This window comes from Pezoporus wallicus, unplaced genomic scaffold (genome assembly GCF_028554395.1).
Source record: "Pezoporus wallicus isolate ANWC-B61680 ecotype Strahan unplaced genomic scaffold, APGP_CSIRO_Pwel_v1 contig_10507, whole genome shotgun sequence".
NCBI classification, from domain to species: Eukaryota; Metazoa; Chordata; class Aves; order Psittaciformes; family Psittacidae; genus Pezoporus; species Pezoporus wallicus.
The window spans coordinates 80,370-103,483 of NW_026636271.1; the positions used below are offsets into that span (position 1 = coordinate 80,370).

The window sequence follows — 23,114 nt, forward strand, 5'->3', positions numbered from 1 at the left end:
CCCCAAACCTCCTGTACCCCCCCGTTTCCCACCCCCCCCCTCTGCCCCCCATCAACCTCTCTGCCCCCCCCAGGCTTTGCCCTGCTCCTGACCCAGCCGCAGCTCTTGGGGGGCTCCAGCGCCCCCCCCACGGAAGAGGAGCTCTCCCCGCACGCTGTGTAAGGGGGGGCCCAGCACCCCCATTAAGGGGGCCCCCCCCAGCACCTTCCATGCACACCGAGCCCCCCCCCCCCGCACCCCTTCAAGCAGCTTCAGGATGGAGCCGGCGCCTCCCCCCCCCCGATTGCTGCCAATGGGGCCCGAGCGCCCAGGCCAGCCCCACCGCTGTTAAATACAGTTTAATGCTTCGCGAGGAGGAGTCAGAATTGGGGTCCGGGGGGGGAGCCCCAAGGGTTGGGGGGGGGCAGAGCTGTACCGTGTACACCGGGGGGGCAGCACCCACCATGGGGGGAACCCAGCACCCACCCTGCAATGGGGGGGAGCACCCGCAGCACCCACCCCGGGGGACCCCGGCCCCCCCCTCCCCCCGCAGTTTGGGGCCCCCCCAACTTTAGAGCCCCTCCCCCCCCCGCCTGGGGGGCTCCGATTCCAGTTTCTCCCCCTCCCCCCCCCGCTGTGGGGCTCACACCCGGCTCTGGGGGTGCCGGGGGGCTCACACCCGGCTCTGGGGGGGGCTGAGCCGCGCGTCCAGCGAGAGGCTGCGGGGCCGGGGCCGGGGGGGGGGGGGCCGGGGCTGCCCCCGCGCTGGGGCTGGGGGGAGCTCGGGGGGGGGGCCTCGAAGAGCGAGAGCCAAGGGGGGGTCCCGGGCTCCAGCATCGCCGCCACCGCGTCCTCCGATGGGTCCAGGGCTGCGGGAAGGCACCGGTCACAGCGCAGCACCGGGGGGGCCGTGGGGCGGCCCCATAGATGGGGGGCACGGGACGTGCCCCATAGCCGGGCCGTGCCCTGGGGTTGGGTGGCTGGGACCTGCCCCATAGCCGGGCCGTGCTCTGGAGCCACACTCCCGTGGCTGGGACAGCCAGGATGGGACGTGGCCCCTGGGTTGTGGGGCCAGGCTGTACCCCACGGCCGGGCCCCCCTGGGGTGCTGTGGTGTCACCCCACAGCCCCTGCCTGTCAGCTGTAATGGGAGGGCAGTGCCCGGATCCCCCCCCCCGGGCCTTATCCAGCAGCAGTGGAGGGGGGCACCAAGAGCTGAGGGCATGGGGGGATGATGTGGGGCACGGGGGGATGCAGGAGGTGGGCAGAGGGATGCACAAGCCGTGGGGCAGGGCACGGGGCAGGTTATGGGGCAAGTTATGGGGCAGGTTATGGAGCAGGGCATGTGGCAGGGCATGGGGCAAGTTATGGGGCAGGTTATGGAGCAGGGCATGGGGCAGGGCATGGGGCAAGTTATGGGACAGGTTATGGGGCAGGTTATGGAGCAGGGCATGGGGCAGGGCATGGGGCAAGTTATGGGGCAGGTTATGGAGCAGGGCATGGGGCAGGGCATGGGGCAAGTTATGGGGCAGGTTATGGGGCAGGCTCTGGGGCAGTTTACGGTGCACTGCCCTGCACTCACCCAGCTCATGGTAGAGGGAGCCCTGGCGCGGCAGCACTGCAGGTGCCCGGCGCGGCTGCGGCACCTCGATGCGCATCAGCTCCTCACAGCACTGCTGCCAGCAGCCTGCGCAACAGAGCCCCATGGGGCATGGGCTGGGTCACACCATGGGGTGTCACTGGGGTGGGATCATGTTGGGACGGGGGTCTCAATGGGATGGGGTCTCAATGGGATGGGGTCTCAATGGGATGGGATCTCAATGGGATGGGGTCTCAATGGGATGGGGTCTCAATGCGATGGGGATATCTCTGGTATGGGGGTCTCAATGGGATGGGGTCTCAATGGGATGGGATCTCAATGGGATGGGGATATCTCTGGTATGGGGGTCTCAATGGGATGGGGTCTCAATGGGATGGGATCTCAATGGGATGGGGATATCTCTGGTATGGGGGTCTCAATGGGATGGGACCTCAGTGGGATGGGACCTCAATGGGATGGGACCTCAACGGGATGGGACCTCAATGGGATGGGGATATCTCTGGTATGGGGGTCTCAATGGGATCGGGTCTCAATGGGATGGGATCTCAATGGGATGGGGATATCTCTGGTATGGGGGTCTCAACAGGATGGGGTCTCAATGGGAAGGGGTCTCAATGGGATGGGACCTCAATGGGATGGGGTCTCAGTGGGAAGGGGTCTCAATGGGATGGGGTCTCAACGGGATGGGGTCTCAATGGGATGGGGATATCTCTGGTATGGGGGTCTCAATGGGATGGGACCTCAATGGGATGGGGTCTCAATGGGATGGAACCTCAGTGGGATGGGGTCTCAATGGGATGGGGTCTCAATGGGATGGGGGTCTCAATGGGATGGCATCTCAATGGGATGGGACCTCAATGGGATGGGGTCTCAATGGGATGGGGTCTCAATGGGATGGGGTCTCAATGGGATAGGGATATCTCTGGTATGGGGGTCTCAATGGGATGGGGTCTCAATGGGATGGGACCTCAATGGGATGGGGTCTCAATGGGATGGGACCTCAATGGGATGGGGATATCTCTGGTATGGGGGTCTCAATGGGATGGGGTCTCAATGGGATGGGACCTCAATGGGATGGGGATATCTCTGGTATGGGGATCTCAATGGGATGGGGTCTCAATGGGATGGGGTCTCAATGGGATGGGGGTCTCAATGGGATGGGGTCTCAATGGGATGGGACCTCAATGGGATGGGACCTCAATGGGATGGGATCTCAATGGGATGGGGTCTCAATGGGATGGGGTCTCAATGCGATGGGGATATCTCTGGTATGGGGGTCTCAATGGGATCGGGTCTCAATGGGATGGGATCTCAATGGGATGGGGATATCTCTGGTATGGGGGTCTCAATGGGACGGGGTCTCAATGGGAAGGGGTCTCAATGGGATGGGACCTCAATGGGATGGGGTCTCAATGGGAAGGGGTCTCAATGGGATGGGGTCTCAATGGGATGGGGTCTCAATGGGATGGGGATATCTCTGGTATGGGGGTCTCAATGGGATGGGACCTCAATGGGATGGGGTCTCAATGGGATGGAACCTCAGTGGGATGGGGTCTCAATGGGATGGGGTCTCAATGGGATGGGACCTCAATGGGATGGGGTCTCAACGGGATGGGGTCTCAATGGGATGGGGTCTCAATGCGATGGGGATATCTCTGGGATGTGGATCCTGTGTGTTGAGGTCAAGGCATGGCCAGGGCCGGGCCGGGATGGGGCTCTGCTGGCGCAGGGCTCCCAATGGGGAGCAGTGGGGTCCCGCTGGGACGGGCCCCGCTCTGCCCGGGCCCCCGCGCTCACTGATGTCATAGAAGTGCTGGCTGAAGGCCTCCATCCAGCGCTGCGCCTCGGCCGCGCTCTCGGCCACCAGCGTGTGGGTCACGTCCTCCCCCCCAAGCCGGTTGGTGACGGCCAAGGCCAGGGGCAGCCCCTGAGCCCCCCGCTCCAGCGCCCGCACCCGCGTCTCCTGCGGCACCGCCTCAGAACAGGGACACCGGGACCAAAGGGGCGCCAGGGACCCCCGGAGGGGAACCCAGGGACCCCCAAAAGAGCCCAGGGACCCCCGGAAGATCCCAGGGACCCCCAGAGACCTCCAAGGAACCCCAAGACCCCAAAGGACGCTTAAGAAACCCCAAACACCCAAAGGAATCTCAAGGAACCCCGGGGACCCCCGAGTCCTCCAAGGAACCTTCATATCTCCTAAAGCTCCCAAGGAAACCCAAAGGACGCCAAGGAACCTCAGGGACCCCCAGAGACCCCCAAGGACCCCGAGACCCCAAAGGACCCCCAATAAACCCCGAACGCCCAAAGCAATCCCAAGGAACCCCAGGGACCCTCCATCCCCCTCAATGACCCCCAAGCACCCCAAACCCCCCCCCAGCCCCCCCGGCCCGCACCTTGTTGACGGCGATGATGAGCTCGGGCTCGGCGCCGCGCTGGGGCTGCCCCGGGTGCTGGTGGCAGCGCAGCTCCGTGCCCTGCAGGACGCAGAACAGGCGCCTCCCGCCCGGCTGCGCCGCGGCCCCCGCGCCCTCAGCACCGGGGGGCACCGGGGGGCACCGGGCTCCTCCCAGCGCTGCTGCTCCCCACGGGGACCCCTGGGCTCCGTCCCCACCGCCCGGAGCCACCGGCACCAACCCAGCGTCCTCCTCCGTGTCCCCATCCCAAACCCATCCCCTTCCGGTCCCCATCCTCAATCTCACCCCTGCGCAGGTCCCCCCCGTCCCCATCCCATTCTTGTCCCTGACCCCATCCCACCCCCAGCTCCCATCCCCATCCGTATCCCCGCGTCCCCATCCAACCCGTCCCCATCCCCATCCCATCCACATCTCACCCCTGTCCCCCCCCGTCCCCATCCCATTCTTGTCCCTGACCCCATCCCACCCCCAACTCCCATCCCCATCCGTATCCCCGCGTCCCCATCCCACCCGTCCCCATCCCCATCCGTGTTCCCACCCCATCCTCATCTCATCCCTGTCGCCCCCCCACCCGTCCCCATCCCCATCTCATCCCTGTCCCCCCCCCCACCCGTCCCCATCCCCATCTCATCCCTGTCCCCCCCCCCACCCGTCCCCATCCCCACCCCATCCACATCTCACCCCTGTCCCCCTCCGTCCCCATCCCCATCCCACCCGTCTCCATCCCCACCCAATCCACATCTCACCCCTGTCCCCCTCCGTCCGCATCCCACCCGTCCCCATCCCCATCCGTGTTCCCACCCCATCCCCATCTCATCCCTGTCCCCATCCCACCCGTCCCCATCCCCACCCCATCCACATCTCACCCCTGTCCCCCTCCGTCCCCATCCCCATCCCACCCGTCCCCATCCCCATCCGTGTTCCCACCCCATCCCCATCTCATCCCTGTCCCCATCCCACCCGTCCCCATCCCCACCCCATCCACATCTCACCCCTGTCCCCCTCCGTCCCCATCCCACCCGTCCCCATCCCCATCCGTGTTCCCACCCCATCCCCATCTCATCCCTGTCCCCCCCCCACCGCACCCCATCCCCACCCCGGTCCCTGTCCCCCCGCCGCTCCCCGCTCACCTCCAGCCGCAGGGTGCCGCTGCTCCCGGGCCGGGCCATGCACCGGGGCTGCGCCGTGAGGCGGCAGCAGACGCTGCCGTAGAGCGGGACCAGGCACGGGCTGTCCTCTGCGGGGCACGCGTTAGCGGGGAACGGGCACCGCGCACCGGCACCCACCGGGACCCAAGGGGAAGCCCTCCGGGACAACCGGACACGGGGACATCGGCACCCAGCGGGACGCGGACACTGGGAAACCGCCGGGACCCACCAGCACCCACGGACACCCTGCCCGCACCCACCCGCACCACCGGTGGCGCCACGCTGTGCCCTGCCCTGTCACACCCTGCCATGCTGTGCTGTGCTCTGCCGGGCTGTGCTGTGCTGTGCTGTGCTGTGTGCTGTGCTGTGCTGTGCTGTGCTGTGCAGTGCTGTGCTGTGCTGTGCAGTGCTGTGCTGTGCTGTGCTGTGCTGTGCAGTGCTGTGCTGTGCAGTGCTGCGCAGTGCTGTGCTGTGCTGTGCTGCGCAGTGCTGTGCTGTGCTGTGCTGCGCAGTGCTGTGCTGTGCTGTGCTGTGCTGTGCTGTGCTGCGCAGTGCTGTGCTGTGCTGTGCTGTGCTGTGCTGCGCAGTGCTGTGCTGTGCTGTGCTGTGCTCTGCAGGGCTGTGCAGTGCTGTGCTGTGCTATGCAGTGCTGTGCTGTGCTGTGCTGTGCAGTGCTGCGCAGTGCTGTGCTGTGCTGTGCTGTGCTGTGCAGTGCTGTGCTGTGCTGTGCTCTGCCGGGCTGTGCAGTGCTGTGCTGTGCTGTGCTGTGCAGTGCTGCGCAGTGCTGTGCTGTGCAGTGCTGTGCTGTGCAGTGCTGTGCTGTGCTGCCCTGCCGGGCTGTGCAGTGCTGTGCTGTGCTGTGCTGTGCTGTGCTGTGCCCTGCCGGGCTGTGCAGTGCTGTGCAGTGCTGTGCAGTGCTGTGCTGTGCTGTGCTGTGACCTGCCGGGCTGTGCAGTGCTGTGCAGTGCTGTGCTGTGCCCTGCCAGGCTGTGCAGGGCTGTGCAGTGCTGTGCTGTGCAGTGCTGTGCTGTGCCCTGCCAGGCTGTGCAGTGCTGTGCAGTGCTGTGCTGTGCTGTGCTGTGCCCTGCCGGGCTGTGCAGTGCTGTGCAGTGCTGTGCTGTGCCCTGCCAGGCTGTGCAGGGCTGTGCAGTGCTGTGCTGTGCTGTGCTGTGCCCTGCCGGGCTGTGCAGTGCTATGCAGTGCTGTGCTGTGCTATGCAGTGCTGGGCTGTGCTGTGCTGTGCTGCGCAGTGCTGTGCTGTGCTGTGCTGTGCAGTGCTGTGCTGTGCTGTGCTGTGCTGCGCAGTGCTGTGCTGTGCTGTGCTGTGCTCTGCCGGGCTGTGCAGTGCTGTGCTGTGCTATGCAGTGCTGTGCTGTGCTGTGCTGTGCAGTGCTGCGCAGTGCTGTGCTGTGCTGTGCTGTGCTGTGCAGTGCTGTGCTGTGCTGTGCTCTGCCGGGCTGTGCAGTGCTGTGCTGTGCTGTGCTGTGCAGTGCTGCGCAGTGCTGTGCTGTGCAGTGCTGTGCTGTGCTGTGCCCTGCCGGGCTGTGCAGTGCTGTGCTGTGCTGTGCTGTGCTGTGCCCTGCCGGGCTGTGCAGTGCTGTGCAGTGCTGTGCAGTGCTGTGCTGTGCTGTGCTGTGACCTGCCGGGCTGTGCAGTGCTGTGCAGTGCTTGCTGTGCCCTGCCAGGCTGTGCAGGGCTGTGCAGTGCTGTGCTGTGCAGTGCTGTGCTGTGCCCTGCCAGGCTGTGCAGTGCTGTGCAGTGCTGTGCTGTGCTGTGCTGTGCTGTGCCCTGCCGGGCTGTGCAGTGCTGTGCAGTGCTGTGCTGTGCCCTGCCAGGCTGTGCAGGGCTGTGCAGTGCGTTGCTGTGCTGTGCTGTGCCCTGCCGGGCTGTGCAGTGCTATGCAGTGCTGTGCTGTGCTATGCAGTGCTGGGCTGTGCTGTGCCCTGCCGGGCTGTGCAGTGCTGTGCAGTGCTGTGCTGTGCTGTGCTGTGCCCTGCCGGGCTGTGCAGTGCTGTACAGTGCTGTGCAGTGCGGTGCTGTGCAGTGCTGTGCAGTGCTGTGCTGTGCCCTGCCAGGCTGTGCAGGGCTGTGCAGTGCTGTGCTGTGCTGTGCTGTGCCCTGCCAGGCTGTGCAGTGCTGTGCTGTGCTGTGCAGTGCTGGGCTGTGCAGTGCAGTGCTGTGCTGTGCCATGCTGGGCTGTTCTGTGCTGTGTTATGCAGTGCTGTGCTGTGCAGTGCTGTGCTGTGCAGCGCAGTGCTATACAGTGCAGTTCAATGCTGTGCAGTGTTGTGCAGTGCAGTTCAATGCTGTGCAGTGTATGCAGTGCAAGGCTGTGCAGTGTATGCAGTTCAGTGCTGCGATGTGCAGTGCTCTGCAGTGCTCTGCAGCTGTGCTCTGCAGTGCTGTGCAGTTCAGTTCGACGCAGTGCAGTGCTGTGCAGTGCAGTGCTATGCTATGTAGTGCAGTGCAGTGCTGTGCAGTTCTATGTAGTGCAGTGCGATGCAGTGCTGTGCAGTGCAGTGCTGCTCTGTGCTGCTCTGTCCCTCACCGCGCGCTCACCGTTGGAGGCGATGCTGAGGTCGTGGGTGCGGAACCCATCCTGCACCTCGGCCAGGGACAGCACCGCGTGAGCCAGGAGCTGGAACCGGGGACCCCTGCGGGGGGAGCACAGGGGTCATGCGGGGGTCCGGGGGGGTACACAGGGGGCACACAGGGGCACACAATGGGCACACAATGGGCACACAATGGGCACACAATGGGCACACAGGGGCACACAATGGGCACACAGGGGCACACAATGGGCACACAGGGGCACACAGGGGGCACACAATGGGCACACAGGGGCACACAATGGGCACACAGGGGCACACAGGGGGCACACAATGGGCACACAGGGGGCACACAGGGGCACACTGGGGGCACACTGGGGGCACACTGGGGGCACACAGGGGCACACAGGGGCACACAATGGGCACACAGGGGCACACAATGGGCACACAGGGGCACACAGGGGGCACACAATGGGCACACAGGGGCACACAGGGGCACACAGGGGCACACAGGGGGCACACAGGGGGCACACAGGGGCACACAATGGGCACACGGGCACACAGGGGGCACACAGGGGCACACAGGGGGCACACAATGGGCACACAGGGGGCACACAGGGGCACACAGGGGCACACCTTGGGGCACACTGGGGCAAAACGGGGCAAACAGGGGCACACAATGGGCACACAGGGGGCACACAGGGGGCACACAGGGGCACACAATGGGCACACAGGGGCACACAATGGGCACACTGGGTCACACAGGGGGCACACAATGGGCACACAGGGGCACACAGGGGCACACAGGGGCACACAATGGGCACACAGGGGCACACAATGGGCACACAGGGGCACACAGGGGGCACACAATGGGCACACAGGGGCACACAGGGGCACACAGGGGCACACAGGGGGCACACAGGGGGCACACAGGGGCACACAGTGGGCACACAGGGGGCACACAGGGGCACACAGGGGGCACACAGGGGGCACACAGGGGGCACACAATGGGCACACAGGGGGCACACAGGGGGCACACAATGGGCACACAGGGGGCACACAGGGGCACACAGGGGGCACACAGGGGGCCACACATGAGGCACACAGGGGGCACACAGGGGCCACACAGGGGCACACAATGGGCACACAGGGGGCACCAGGGGCACACAGGGGGCACACAGGGGGCACACGGGGGCACACAGGGGGCACACAGGGGCACACAGGGGGCACACAGGGGGCACACAGGGGGCACACAGGGGCACACAATGGGCACACAGGGGCACACAGGGGGCACACAGGGGCACACAGGGGGCAGGGGGCACACAATGGGCACACAGGGGGCACACAGGGGCACACAGGGGCACACAATGGGCACACAGGGGCACACAGGGGCACACAGGGGCACACAATGGGCACACAGGGGGCACACAGGGGCACACAGGGGGCACACAGGGGCACACAGGGGCACACAGGGGGCACACAATGGGCACACAGGGGCACACAATGGGCACACAGGGGGCACACAATGGGCACACAGGGGGCACACAGGTGGCACACAAGGGGCACACAGGGGCACACAATGGGCACACAGGTGGCACACAATGGGCACACAGGGGGCACACAGGGGCACACAATGGGCACACAGGGGCACACAGGGGGCACACAGGGGCACACAGGGGGCACACAATGGGCACACAGGGGGCACACCGGGGCACACAGGGGCACACAATGGGCACACAGGGGCACACAGGGGCACACAGGGGCACACAATGGGCACACAGGGGGCACACAGGGGCACACAGGGGGCACACAGGGGCACACAGGGGCACACAGGGGGCACACAATGGGCACACAATGGGCACACAGGGGCACACAATGGGCACACAGGGGGCACACAGGTGGCACACAAGGGGCACACAGGGGGCACACAATGGGCACACAGGTGGCACACAATGGGCACACAATGGGCACACAGGGGCACACAATGGGCACACAGGGGGCACACAGGGGCACACAGGGGCACACAGGGGGCACACAATGGGCACACAGGTGGCACACAATGGGCACACAATGGGCACACAGGGGCACACAATGGGCACACAATGGGCACACAATGGGCACACAATGGGCACACAATGGGCACACAGGGGGCACACAATGGGCACACAGGGGCACACAGGGGCACACAGGGGGCACACAGTGGCCCACAGGGGCCCACACAGGGCCCACAAATGGCCCACACAGGGGCACACAGGGGGCACACAGGGGCACACAATGGGCACACAGGGGGCACACAGGTGGCACACAAGGGGCACACAGGGGCACACAATGGGCACACAATGGGCACACAGGTGGCACACAATGGGCACACAGGGGGCACACAGGGGCACACAGGGGCACACAGGGGGCACACAATGGGCACACAGGTGGCACACAATGGGCACACAATGGGCACACAGGGGCACACAATGGGCACACAGGGGCACACAGGGGGCACACAATGGGCACACAATGGGCACACAGGGGCACACAATGGGCACACAATGGGCACACAATGGGCACACAGGGGGCACACAATGGGCACACAGGGGGCACACAGGGGGCACACAATGGGCACACAGGGGCACACAGGGGGCACACAATGGGCACACAATGGGCACACAGGGGGCACACAATGGGCACACAATGGGCACACAATGGGCACACAGGGGGCACACAATGGGCACACAGGGGGCACACAGGGGGCACACAATAGGCACACAGGGGGCACACAGGGGGCACACAGGGGCACACAGGGGTGGGGGCGGTCCGGGGGGGTCTCCCAGGGCTCAGGTACTCACGGGGCGCCGTGGGGCAGCAGCGGGGCCGCGCCCCCGTCGCCGTCGCCCCCCTCCAAGTGCCCGCGCAGGCGGCGCCCGGCCGAGCGGCCCAGGGAGGTGCTGAGCCGCGTGGCCAGGCTGGGGGGGGCACCCCCCAGCGCCGCCCCGTACAGCTCCAAGCGCAGCTCGAAGTCAGGGCCCGCGTCCGGGCTGCGGCAACAGCGACACGGGGAGCCGGTGAGCACAGGGAGCCATGGACACAGCATGGACACAGCATGGACACACCGGGACCCATGGACACAGCATGGACACACCGGGACCCATGGACACAGCATGGACACACCGGGACCCATGGACACATCGGGACCCAAGGACACACCATGGACACACAGGAACCCATGGACACACCATGGACACAGCATGGACACACATGGACACAGCATGGACACACACATGGGACCCATGGACACAGCATGGACACACCGGGACCCATGGACACAGCATGGACACAGCATGGACACACAGGGACCCATGGACACAGCATGGACACAGCATGGACACACAGGGACCCATGGACACACAGGGAGCCATGGACACAGCATGGACACAGCATGGACACACCGGGACCCATGGACACAGCATGGACACAGCATGGACACACAGGGACCCATGGACACACAGGGAGCCATGGACACAGCATGGACACAGCATGGACACACGGGACCCATGGACACAGCATGGACACACCGGGACCCATGGACACAGCATGGACACACCGGGACCCATGGACACAGCATGGACACACAGGGACCCATGGACACAGCATGGACACAGCATGGACACACAGGGACCCATGGACACACAGGGAGCCATGGACACAGCATGGACACAGCATGGACACACCGGGACCCATGGACACAGCATGGACACACCGGGACCCATGGACACAGCATGGACACAGCATGGACACACACCCATGGACACAGCATGGACACAGCATGGACACACAGGGACACCATGGACACACACCCATGGACACAGCATGGACACAGCATGGACACACCGGGACCCATGGACACAGCATGGACACAGCATGGACACACAGGGACCCATGGACACACAGGGAGCCATGGACACAGCATGGACACAGCATGGACACACCGGGACCCATGGACACAGCATGGACACACCGGGACCCATGGACACAGCATGGACACACCGGGACCCATGGACACAGCATGGACACAGCATGGACACACAGGGACCCATGGACACAGCATGGACACAGCATGGACACACAGGGACCCATGGACACACAGGGAGCCATGGACACAGCATGGACACAGCATGGACACACAGGGACCCATGGACACACAGGGAGCCATGGACACAGCATGGACACAGCATGGACACAGCATGGACACACCGGGACCCATGGACACAGCATGGACACAGCATGGACACACCGGGACCCATGGACACACAGGGAGCCATGGACACAGCATGGACACAGCATGGACACACAGGGAGCCATGGACACAGCATGGACACAGCATGGACACACAGGGACCCATGGACACAGCATGGACACAGCATGGACACACCGGGACCCATGGACACACAGGAACCCATGGACACACCATGGACACACAGGGACCCATGGACACAGCATGGACACACAGGGACCCATGGACACAGCATGGACACACCAGGACCCATGGACACAGCATGGACACAGCATGGACACACAGGTACCCATGGACACAGCATGGACACACAGGGACCCATGGACACACTGGGACCCATGGACACACAGGAACCCATGGACACACAGGAACCCATGGACACAGCATGGACACACAGGGACCCATGGACACAGCATGGACACACAGGGACCCATGGACACACAGGGAGCCGGTGAGCACAGGGACCCATGGACACACAGGGACCCCACGGACATCCCCATAGACACACAGGGAGCCGGTGAGCACAGGGAGCCCATGGACACACAGGGACCGCATGGACATCCCCATGGACACACAGGGAGCCCGGTGAGCACAGGGAGCCCATGGACACACAGGGACCGCATGGACATCCCCATGGACACACAGGGACCCCGGTGAGCACAGGGACACACAAGGACCCCAGGGACCCCCCAAGACCCCCAGGACATCCCCAGGGACATCCCCAGGGACCCCCATCATGCCCCATCAACCCCGCAGGGACACCCAAGGTCACCCCCCAGCCACAGCATGGGGGGCACTGGGGGGGCAGGGAACCCCCATGGGTAGGCAGGGGGGACTGAGCAGGGGAAAGGCAGCAGACCCCATGGGGGGGATAAAGGGAAGGGTCAGGGGAACCCCATGTTGGGAAAGGGAAGGGCAGGGGACCCCCAGGAGGGGCAGTGGATCCCATGGGGAGGAAAGGGACCCCTAAGGAGAAGACGGGGGGACAGAGGACCCCTGGGGGGGGGATATAAGGAGAGGGCAGGGGACGCACCAAAGGGTCAGACAGGGGGGACTGGGGACCCCCATGGGGGGAAAGGAGAGGGGAGGGGACCCCCAAGGGGAGGTGAGGGAGAACAGGGCACCCCTGGGGGACATAAAGGGGGGAGCAGACCCCACAGGGGTGGGCACGGGGGGCATAGAACCCCCCGGGGAGAGAAAAGGGGAGGGCAGGGGCCCCCTAAGGGGATGCAGGGGGTGCTGGGGACCCTCAGGGTGGGACGGGGGGGACTGGGGACTCCTGGGGTGGATCGGAGGGGGTCAATGGGTGTGGGGTCCCCCCCGTGCCCCCCACTCACAAGAGGACGGCGCCCTCGAAGCAGATGTCGGTGAGGGTCCGGTCCACCAGCACCAGGGGAGTGTCCTGGATCTCGGCCCCCAGCTGCAGGAGGCAGAACACGGCGCAGCGGTGCAGCTCTGGGGGGGCACCGGGCTCAGCGGGGGCCGGGGGGGGCCGCGCTGCTCCCCTGCCCCCCCCCCACTCACCTCCCTTGTTCCCGAAGTATTCCGTGTCCTTCCACATCAGCGGGATGCGCAGGTCTGGGGGGGGGGGGGGGGGGAATGGGGGGGCGGAGGGGGGCTCTGACCCCCAGAGCCTCCATGGCGGGGGGGGGGGGGGTGCAAGAGACACCCGGGGTGGGATAAGAGGGGCAGGGGACCTCAAGGGACAGGCAGGGGACCCCAAAAGGATGCAGGGGGAGGAATGGGGACCCTCAGAAGGAGGGGGCAGGAGCCGAGTGCCCCGGTTTGGAGATGGGGGCCTGGGGGGATCCCCCGTACCCGAGAGGCAGACGGTGCCGCGGCACGGGACGCGCTCATCCGAGGGGCCGGTGGCTGTGGGGCTGTGGGGGGAGCAGGAGCTGGGATGGGGTGTTCCTATCCCGGTGTGTGTCCCCATCCCAGTGTCCCCCCTTCCCAGTGTCCCTCCCTATTCCCCCTGTCCTTGTCCTCTTCCTAGTGTCCCCATCCTCGTGTCCCCATCCCAGTGCCCCCCCTATCCTGGTCTCCATATTCCTGTCCACTCTATCCTGGTGGGTGTGTGCCCATATCCCATTCCCCCTGCCCATATCCTGGTCCCCTCCATATCCCATTGCCCCCGCTGTTCCTGTTCCCCCCATCCCAGTGTGTACCCCTCCATCCCAGTCCCCACATCTCAGTCCCTCTTATATCCCATTTTCCCCATTATTCCTGTCCCCTTCATCCCGCTGTGTGTTTCCCTATCCCATTTCCCCCTATATCTTGGTCCCCCCATCCTGGTCCCCATATCCCCATCCTGGGAGCCATTCCCTGCCATATCTCTACCCCATCCCTCTGCCCCCATTCCCACTGTCCCCATCCCATCCCATTCCCATTCCCGCTGTCCCCATCCTATCCCGTTCCCACTCCCACTGCCCCCATTCCCATTGTCCCTATCCCATCCCATTCCCTCTGCCCCCATTCCCTCTGCCCCCGTTCCCGCTGTCCCCATCCCATTCCCTCTGCCCCCGTTCCCGCTGTCCCCATCCCATCCCTTCCCATTCCCGCTGTCCCCATCCCATTCCCACTCCCTCTGCCCCCGTTCCCGCTGTCCCCATCCCATTCCCTCTGCCCCCGTTCCCGCTGTCCCCATCCCATCCCTTCCCATTCCCGCTGTCCCCATCCCGTTCCCACTCCCTCTGCCCCCATTCCCGCTGCCCCCATCCCGTTCCCGTCCCGTCCCCATCCCGCGGGCCTCACGCGGGCCGCAGCTGCGCCTGTTTCCTGCGCTGGAGCTCGGCGCTGAGCGCCAGGACGCGGCTGGAGCTGAGCAGGAGGCTCTTGGCCGCTCCCAGCGCCTGCTCGGGCCGGCTGCAGGCGCCCAGGAGCCGCCGCGCCCCGTCCCGAAGCCGCAGCTCCCGCTCCAGGCGCCGCCGCGACTCCGCGTCCTGCGGGACAGAGCCAGGGAGAGAGGCAGAGAGCGGGGGGAGACAGCGGCAGAGACAGGGATTGGGACCGGGAGAGACCGGGAATGGGACCGGGAGTGGGACAGAGACAGGGACAGAGACCGGGAATGGGACCGGGAGAGACCGGGAATGGGACCGGGAGTGGGACAGAGACAGGGACAGAGACCGGGATCGGGACCGGGAGAGACCGGGAATGGGACAGAAACCGGCACTTGGGACCGGGAGAGACCGGGAATGGGATAGAGACAGCGACAGAGACCGGGAGCGGCAGAGACCGGGAGAGAGCGGGACGGAGACAGGGACAGAGACCGGGAATGGCAGAGAGATGGACAGACACCGGGAGAGAGACCGCGATAGAGCGGGACGGAGATAAGGACGGAGACCGGGAGCAGCAGAGACCGGGAGAGGGACCGGGACAGAGCGGGATGGAGACAGGGACAGAGACCGGGAACGGCAGAGACCGGAACTGGGACCAGGAGAGACCGGGAATGGGATAGAGACAGCAGCAGAGACCGGGAGCAGTAGAGACCGAGATAGAGCGGGATGGAGACAAGGACAGAGACCGGGAATGGCAGAGACCGGGACAGAGACTGGGACAGAGCGGGACAGAGACCAGCAGAGGCCGGGAACGGCAGAGAGACGGACAGAGACCGGGAGAGGGACCGGTAATGGGATAGAGACGGGAATAGAGGCAGGGGCCGCCCCGTCCCGCAGCCGCAACTCCGGTTCCAGCCGCCGCCGCGACTCCACATGCTGCGGGATAGAGATGGGATAGGGACAGGGACAGAAACAGGTACAGGAAGCGGGATAGAGATAGGGACAGAGACAGGGATGGGAGAGGGATAGAGACCGAGAGAGAAACAAGGATAGAGACCGGGAGAGAGACGGGTACCACCGCACCTCCGCCTCCTGTGGGACAGGGATAGAGACAGAGATGGGACAGAGAGGGATAGAGACGGGGATAGGACAGGGACCACTGCGCATCCACGTCCTGCGGGACATCGGGACAGGGAGAGCGGGCACCGAGATGGGACAGGGCAGGGGACAAGGATGGCAGCGGAACTGGTACAGGACAGTGGAATGGGCACCGGGATGGGATACTGGGATGGATGGGGAACACTGGGATGGGGACACCGGGTGCCCCATGGATGGGCCACGCAGCCCACAGAGACACAATGGCTCCACTGATGTGCCACATGCCCCACAGGGGAGTCACCTCCCCAGAGACACCACGTACCCCACGGGGGAACCATGCACCCCACGGCTGTGCTGCGAGCCCCATAGAGGCTTCCTGTGCCCCACAGAGGAACCACGTGCCCCACAGATACGGCGTGTACCCCACGAGGCAACCATGTGCCTCACAGATACCCAGGTGCCCTACAGGCACATCACGCACCCCACAGACGCCCCACGGATGTGCCACGCACCCCACAAGAACTCCACAGAGGAGCCATGTGCCCCGCAGACACATCATGCACCCCACGGCGGAACAACACGCCCCACGGATACACCGTGAACAACACAGATGTGTCCCGTGCCCCATAGATACACCCTGTGCCCCACAGGGACCCCCCACCCCACATATTTACCACATGCCCCCAAACCCCCCAATTCCCCCCTCCCTTTATCCAGCCCCACAACTCACCACCAGCACCAGCCTGAGCCCCCCTTGTGCTGCCTGCACCCCCTTTGTGCCCCCTCCACCCCCCTTGTCCTGTCTGCACCCCCTTTTGCTCCCCACACCCCACTTTCTTCCTGCACCCCCCTTATGCTCCCTACACTCCCCTTGTCCTGTCTGCACCCCCTTTTGCTCCCCGCACCCCACTTTCTTCCTGCACCCCCCTTATGCCCCCTGCACCCCCCATAGAGTAACATCACCAATTGTTACCAATACCCCACCAACAGGAGTTTATGGGGGGGGGGGGGGGGGTGTGAATCAGAACCCTCCCCATCCCATGGGATGTGCTATGGGGGGATGCTCCCCATAGACAGCGGGGGGAAGACCCATTCCATGGGACCCCCCAGGACCCCTCTGGACCCCCGGACCCCGGGTTTCCCGACGTCCGGGGGTCCAGGGGGATCCTGGTGGGGTCCTGAAAGTGGGATGAGGGATAAAGGGGGGGGGAATTCCTACCTGGAGGCTCATGGCCATCTGCCGGATATAAAGCATGTTGAGGTCCTCCAGGATCTGCAGCTTCTCCCGCATCGGGAAGCGCGGCCCCCTCCCCTCTCCCTCCATCGGGATCCCCCCGTTTAGTCTGGGGGGGGCTGGATCCCACATTCACCCCCCAATTCCCAAGGGACGATCCAGTGCTTGTCGGGAATGGGATTTGGGGCAAACCTCCCCCCCACACACAAGGAGCTATAGGGAGGAAAAAGGCTCTTTTGTCACCTCTGGAATGGGGACAGGGCACCCCCCCCCCCCCCCAAAGCCGCCTCCTCCCGGGAACAACCGGGAACAACCGGGAACAACCGGGCACTGTGAGGGAAAGGGCAGCGGGGGCGGGATGGGAATGGGGGGGATAAGGGGGGGGATGGAGGGGGATAAAGGGGGACGACGATAAGGGGGGGGCTGGGAAGAGGGGACAAGGGGATGGGGGGGAGCAGGGTCAGGATGGGGACAGGAATGGGGGTGCAGGGGTAGGAGAAGGATGCAGGGATGGAGCTCAGGGGAGAGGGGATTGGGTGCAGGGTTTGGGGTGGAGGGGACTGGATGGGTGCAGGGGTGGGATAAGGGGTGCCCCGTTTAGGGTGCTGGGGATGGGGTGCAGAGGGGATAAGGGGTGCTGGGGTCCGGGTGCAGGGTCAGGATGGGTGCAAGGGATGGGGATAGAGATAGAAGATGGGGTACAGGAGACAAAGGAGGGTGAAGGGACAGGAGAAGGGGTGCAGGGGTGGAATAAGGGGTGCCAGGGATGGGGACAGGAGTTGGGTGCAGGGATTGGAGAAGGGGTGTAGGGAATGGGATAAGGGGTGCTGAGGTTGGGGTGCGGGGACAAGGTCTGGGTTGGGGTGCAGGGAGGACATAATGGTGCTGGGATCAGGGTGCAGGGTCAGGAGAAGGGGTGCAGGAGTTGGGGAGCAGGGGACAAGATGCGCAGGGATAGGAGTTTGGGTGCAGGGTTTGGGGTGCAGGGATGGGATAAGGGGTGCTGAGATGGGGTGCAGGAGCTGAGGTGCAGGATGGGTGCAGGCACAGGAGTTCTGGGCTTCAGGTGCAGGGGGGACTAAAGGGTGCTGGGGTGGGGGTACATGGTCAAGAGAGGGTGCAGGGGTTGGGTGCAGGGTTTGGGGTGCAGGGGACTGGATGGGGTGCGGGGATGTGATAGAGGGTGCTGAGGTTGGGGTGCGGGGGACAATATGGGGTGGGGGGGTAGGAGAAGTGGTGCAGGGCAGTGGGACAAGGTTTAAGGTGCAGGGAAGGCGTAAAGGGTGCTGGGATCACGGTGTAGGGTCAGGATAGGGTGCAGGGCTTTGGGTGCAAGGGGGGATAAGGGGTGCTGTGTTGGGATGAAGGGTCAGGATGGGTGCAGGGGATAGGATGCAGGAGTTGGGGTGCAAAGAACAAGATGGAGTGCAGGGATGAGATGGGGTGCAGAAGTTGGGGTGCAGGGGACAAGGTTTGGGGTGCAGGGAAGGGATGAGGGGTGCCGGGATCAAGGTGCAGGGTTCAGGGTCAGAATGGGGTGCTGGGCTGGGATGCATGGGGGATAAGGGGTGCTGGGGACAAGATGGGGCACAGGGCCCGCAGGCCAGGGTGGAGAAGGGGTGCAGGAGTTGGGGTGCAGGGTTTGAGGTGCGTGTGATGGGTGCAGGGGCTAGGATTGGGTGCAAGAGGGGAATAAGGGGTGCAGAAAGTGGGGTGCAGGGGATGGGAAACAGGAGAAAGTGTGCAGGAGATGGGGGGCAGGGTCAGGATGGGTGCCGGGGACAGGACAGGCGGCAGGGCATGGGACGGGGTGCAGGGTACAGGGGGAGAAGGGGCGCTGGGGTTGGGGTGCAGGGTTTGGGGTGCGGCGGGGGGATAAGGGGTGCTGGGGCTGGAGAATGGGGAGAGGGCAGGGTGCTGGGTCGGGGTGCGGGGTTTGGGGTGCAGGAGGTGAGGAGCAGGGGGCGGGACAAGGGCTGCGGGGCTGAGCAAGGTTCGGGGTGCGGGAGGGGGACGGGGGCTGAATGAGGGGCTCAGGGACACGGGGGCAGCGATCGCGGTGCGGGTTCGGGCTCAGGACGGGCCGGGGGGGGGGGGCCGGGACCGAGCCGGGGCCGAAGCACCGAGGGGTGCGCGGGGTCCCGGTCCCAGTCCCGGTCCCGATCCGGGTCCCGTCTCCCCCCCTCCCCCCCCCGCCGCCCCGGTGCTCGCAGCCCCCCCCCCGCTCCCGGTACCTTCCGCCGCTCGCGCTCCAGCTCCGCCGCGCGCACAGGAAGGCGGCGCGCGACCGCCCCCGGACCGCCCCCCCCCCCGTTCCCGTCCCTCCCCTCCCGGCACCGGCCCCGCCCGCGGCACCGGGACAGAGAGAGAGCGAGGCCCCCCCGGGAGCAGCGGGAGCCCCCCGCGAGCAGCCGGACCCACGAATGCACGGGGGCCGCCGTCACCTCCGTGAGCTGCTCGTACCGGGGGCACCGGGAGCCCGCAGAGAGCAGCGGGACCCCCCCAAGGCGCACCCAGGCACCCCCTCAGTATGCACCAGGACCCCCCCAGATGCGCTGTCGTGTCCCGTCCCGTGTCGTCGTTCGTCCGTCCGTCCCCCCCCTCCCCCTCCGGTTGGACCGGGACCTCCCTCCCATGTGCAGCCGGTACCGGGTGAACCGGGACGCCCAAAGTGCACCGCCCCCCCCCCCCAACCCATCACCACCATGTGATGCTGGTACTGGGAACACTGGAACCCCCCCAGATGCACCAGTCCCCCCCAGGTGCACGGGGACCCCTCCATTGCATACCAGGACCCCCCAGTATGCACCAGGACTGCCCCAAATGCACTGCCTGCCCCCTGCCGTGTGAACCGGGACCCCCGTTTCACGTTCATCTGGTACCGGGTGAACCGGGACCCCATCACCACCATGTGCAGCCGGTACTGGGAGCACTGGACCCCCCTCAATATGCACCAGAACCGCCCCCCCGGATACACTGGGACCCCCGGCGCCTCGTGCCGACCACGTGCCCGGTGCAAGAGGGTCCCCCTCCCCCGGCACATCCCGGTCCTGGACACTCCCAGACCCCCCCAACCCCGGCCCCGGGCTCCCCCCGTGCCCCCCCCTTTCCCCCCCACCCCCGTGTCCCGTCCCTGCCTTGCCGCCCTGGCTCGGTGCCGGTGCCGGGGGCGAAGGCAAGAACCGGGTGGTGCAGCGGGAAACACCGGCTGGGCCGGAGGCGGCGGCGCGACGGGCAGGGCGAGTGCGGCCGGTGCCGGGGGGACGGGGCAGGGGCACCGGGGTGGGTGTTGGTGCCGTGCCGGTAGCGGTGCCGGTACCGTACCTGCGGGGGGTCGGTCACTGTCAGCCCCGTGCGCTCGTCCTGGCAGAGCATGGTGCCGGTACCGGGGGTCCCACCCGATGGCTCCTTGACTCTGAGGCCAGAGTGAGCCGGGACACGGCGGGAGGCATCGGGAGCATCGGAGCTGGCACCGGGTGGTGCGGGCAGGACAATGGCCCGAGTCAGTGCGGGAGCAGCTGCCGGGACACAAGGGGGGTTGTTGTGTGTCCATGTGTGGTGTGTCCGTGTCTGGTGTGTCCGTGTGTGGTGTGTCCATGTATTGTTGTGTGTCCATGTGTTGTTGTGTGTCCATGTGTTGTGTGTCCATGTGTTGTTGTGTGTCCATGTGCTGTGTGTCCATGTGTTGTGTGTCCATGTGTTGTGTGTCCATGTGTTGTTGTGTGTCCATGTGCTGTGTGTCCATGTGTTGTGTGTCCGTGTGTGGTGTGTCCATGTGTTGTTGTGTGTCCATGTATTGTTGTGTGTCCATGTGTTGTTGTGTGTCCATGTGTTGTGTGTCCATGTGTGGTGTGTCCATGTGTTGTTGTGTGTCCATGTGCTGTGTGTCCATGTGCTGTGTGTCCATGTGTTGTGTGTCCGTGTGTGGTGTGTCCGTGTGTGGTGTGTCCGTGTGTGGTGTGTCCATATGTTCTGTGTCTATGTGTTGTGTGTGCACGCGTGTGTGCACAGAGGACAGGACCCACGTGTGTGTGTGTGTGCGCGTTAACCCGTGTGCAAGGAGCCGGCACTGATCTGCTGCGGGGCCGTGCTCGTACACGGTGTGTCCCGCCCGGGCACGCGCACGGTGTGCACCGGCATCGCGCCCTTGCACGCGCACACACACGCGCGTCTCTATGGGGGCGCTGCCCGGGCCCTCTGTCCCTCGGATCCTGTTTCCACCCGGACAGAGCTCCCCGTTGCTCACTTGCCCACTTCAAAGATGGCGGTCCGGCGCCTCCCCTGTACTGCAACAACTCCATCTCCGGGCGGAAGTGGTCCGTCCGCAATCGGTTCCCCCAGCCGCGGGACAGCGGCAGCGGCAGCGGCGGATGAGCAAGGCCTGGCGGCGGGGCAGGATGGAGGCCGGCGGGCACGGTGAGGGCCGGGGGAGGGGGGCGCCGCGGGCCGGCGGTGGCGGGTCCCGGGGCGGAGCTGACCCCTGTGCCCCCCGCAGGCGCCGGGGCGGAGGCCGAGGCGGGCGGCGGGCATGGCTCCCATAGGAAGAAGCACAAGAAGCACAAGAAGAAGCACAAGAAGAAACACCACCATGAGGCGGCGGGGCCGAGTCCCCCCGCGCCGCCCCTGCCCAAGCCGCAGCTCAAGCTCAAGATCAAGCTGGGGGGGCAGATCCTGGGCACCAAGAGGTGAGGGGGGGCCCGGCCGGGCGCAGCTCCCACCCCGCGGCCCGGCCCGGCCTCACCGTGTGTGTGTCGTTCCCACCCCCGCAGCGTCCCCACGTTCACGGTGGTGCCCGAGGCGCCGCGCTCGCCCTCGCCGCTGATGGTGGTGGATGAGGACGAGGAGCCCGCGGAAGGGGTGCCCATCGAGCAGTACCGGGCCTGGCTGGGTGAGCCCCGGGGGCAGCGGGGAGGGGAAGGGGGAGTTGGCTGGGTTGGATGCAGGGAGGGTGCTGGGTGCCCTCCCCTCCCCGGTGACCCCATCCCGGCGCAGATGAGGACAGCAACCTGGAGCCCTCGCCCCTGCCGGAGCTGGACCCCGAGAGCTGCTTCCCTGCGCGCGAGGAGGAGGAGGAGGAGGAGCGCTGGCTCGATGCCCTGGAGAAGGGCGAGCTGGATGACAACGGGGAGCTCAAGAAGGAGGTGGATGAGTCCCTGCTGACGGCTCGGCAGGTACCGAGGGGCTCAGTGTGGCTGTGGGGCTGGTCACTGGGGTGAGATGTGGAGCCCCAGAAGGGGTGTGGGGCTGTGGCCTGGCGATGACAGCGCCCTCCTGCCCTGCAGAAAGCGCTCCTGCACAAGCAGCAGAGCCAGCCGCTGCTGGAGTTGCCCATGGGCTACAAGGCGAAGGAGCTGACGGAGGAGATGCTGGTGAAGCGGGAGGAGCGGGCGCGGAAGCGGCGCCTGCAGGCCGCCAAGAAGGCGGAGGAGAACAAGAACCAGACCATCGAGCGCCTCACCAAGACCAGCAAGGCCAAGGTGAAGACGCTGCGGGAGCGCCGGGCACGGCCGGCACCGTGCCCCGTTGTGCACTACCGCAACGCTGCCGACCGCATCACCGTGTCCTTCCCGGTGGGGATGGCGCTGCCGCTGCTGCCGGCATCGGTGCCTGCCGTGCCGCCGGTCCCGGTGCTCTGCAGCGTCGCCGGCTGCGGCAATGTGAAGCGGTACTCGTGCTCGCGCTCCGGGCGCCCGCTCTGCAGCCTCGCCTGCTACCGCCGCAACCTCCAGCTCATGGACGCCGCGGCTTAGCCCGGTGCTGGCGGCAGTGGAGGCACCGGCGCCTCCGCTATGGACATGGGGAGCAATGGGGTGGGGTGGGGGTGCCGGGGCGGGTCCCGCGGAGCTCATTAAAGGTTGGTGGTGAAGGAGCCGTGTGTGGACCCACCGGGATGGGGGCAGGGATGGATCCCCCTCCTCACAGGAGCGCTCTGGGGCTCCCGGCTTTCCCCCATATCCTTAACGGGGCAGCTCCCCCACAGCCGGAGCGCGGTGGTACACCGCGCGCGGTTGGCTGCGGCGGCCGCCAATCC

The 23,114-nt window shown here is 65.7% G+C and overlaps 2 protein-coding genes across 2 annotated transcripts; one reads left to right on the forward strand and one right to left on the reverse strand.

The window, feature by feature from the left end:
* Positions 1-327: 327 nt before the first annotated feature.
* RTKN (rhotekin) lies at positions 328-17,277 on the reverse strand. Its single transcript, XM_057399885.1, has 13 exons — positions 17,069-17,277; positions 14,729-14,916; positions 13,793-13,854; positions 13,499-13,552; positions 13,312-13,429; positions 10,530-10,718; positions 7,700-7,794; positions 5,123-5,229; positions 3,972-4,052; positions 3,376-3,541; positions 1,561-1,665; positions 657-848; positions 328-344 (listed from the first exon to the last, which is right to left on the reverse strand). Exons 1-13 carry the CDS (start codon positions 17,213-17,215, stop codon positions 328-330), a joined length of 1,521 nt encoding a protein of 506 aa, XP_057255868.1. The 5' UTR covers positions 17,216-17,277.
* Positions 17,278-21,394: 4,117 nt separating this feature from the next.
* Positions 21,395-22,855, forward strand: INO80B (INO80 complex subunit B). The gene is made up of 5 exons (XM_057399882.1): positions 21,395-21,499; positions 21,579-21,768; positions 21,853-21,971; positions 22,076-22,254; positions 22,366-22,855. The coding sequence occupies exons 1-5, from the start codon at positions 21,454-21,456 to the stop codon at positions 22,831-22,833; spliced, it is 1,002 nt and encodes a 333-aa protein (XP_057255865.1). The 5' UTR covers positions 21,395-21,453; the 3' UTR covers positions 22,834-22,855.
* The last annotated feature ends 259 nt before the right edge of the window (positions 22,856-23,114 follow it).

Excerpts from the sequence above, each read along its gene's own strand:
- RTKN (XM_057399885.1), bottom strand. The coding sequence starts at position 17,215 with ATGTGGGATCCAGCCCCCCCCAGACTAAACGGGGGGATCCCGATGGAG. Across the intron at positions 13,553-13,792 it reads CGGCACCGTCTGCCTCTCGG|ACCTGCGCATCCCGCTGATG; the intron begins GTACGGGGGATC and ends CCCCCCCCCCAG. Across the intron at positions 5,230-7,699 it reads CCTCAGCATCGCCTCCAACG|AGGACAGCCCGTGCCTGGTC; the intron begins GTGAGCGCGCGG and ends CGTGCCCCGCAG.
- INO80B (XM_057399882.1), top strand. The coding sequence starts at position 21,454 with ATGAGCAAGGCCTGGCGGCGGGGCAGGATGGAGGCCGGCGGGCACG. Across the intron at positions 21,769-21,852 it reads CAGATCCTGGGCACCAAGAG|CGTCCCCACGTTCACGGTGG; the intron begins GTGAGGGGGGGC and ends CCACCCCCGCAG. Across the intron at positions 21,972-22,075 it reads GCAGTACCGGGCCTGGCTGG|ATGAGGACAGCAACCTGGAG; the intron begins GTGAGCCCCGGG and ends ATCCCGGCGCAG.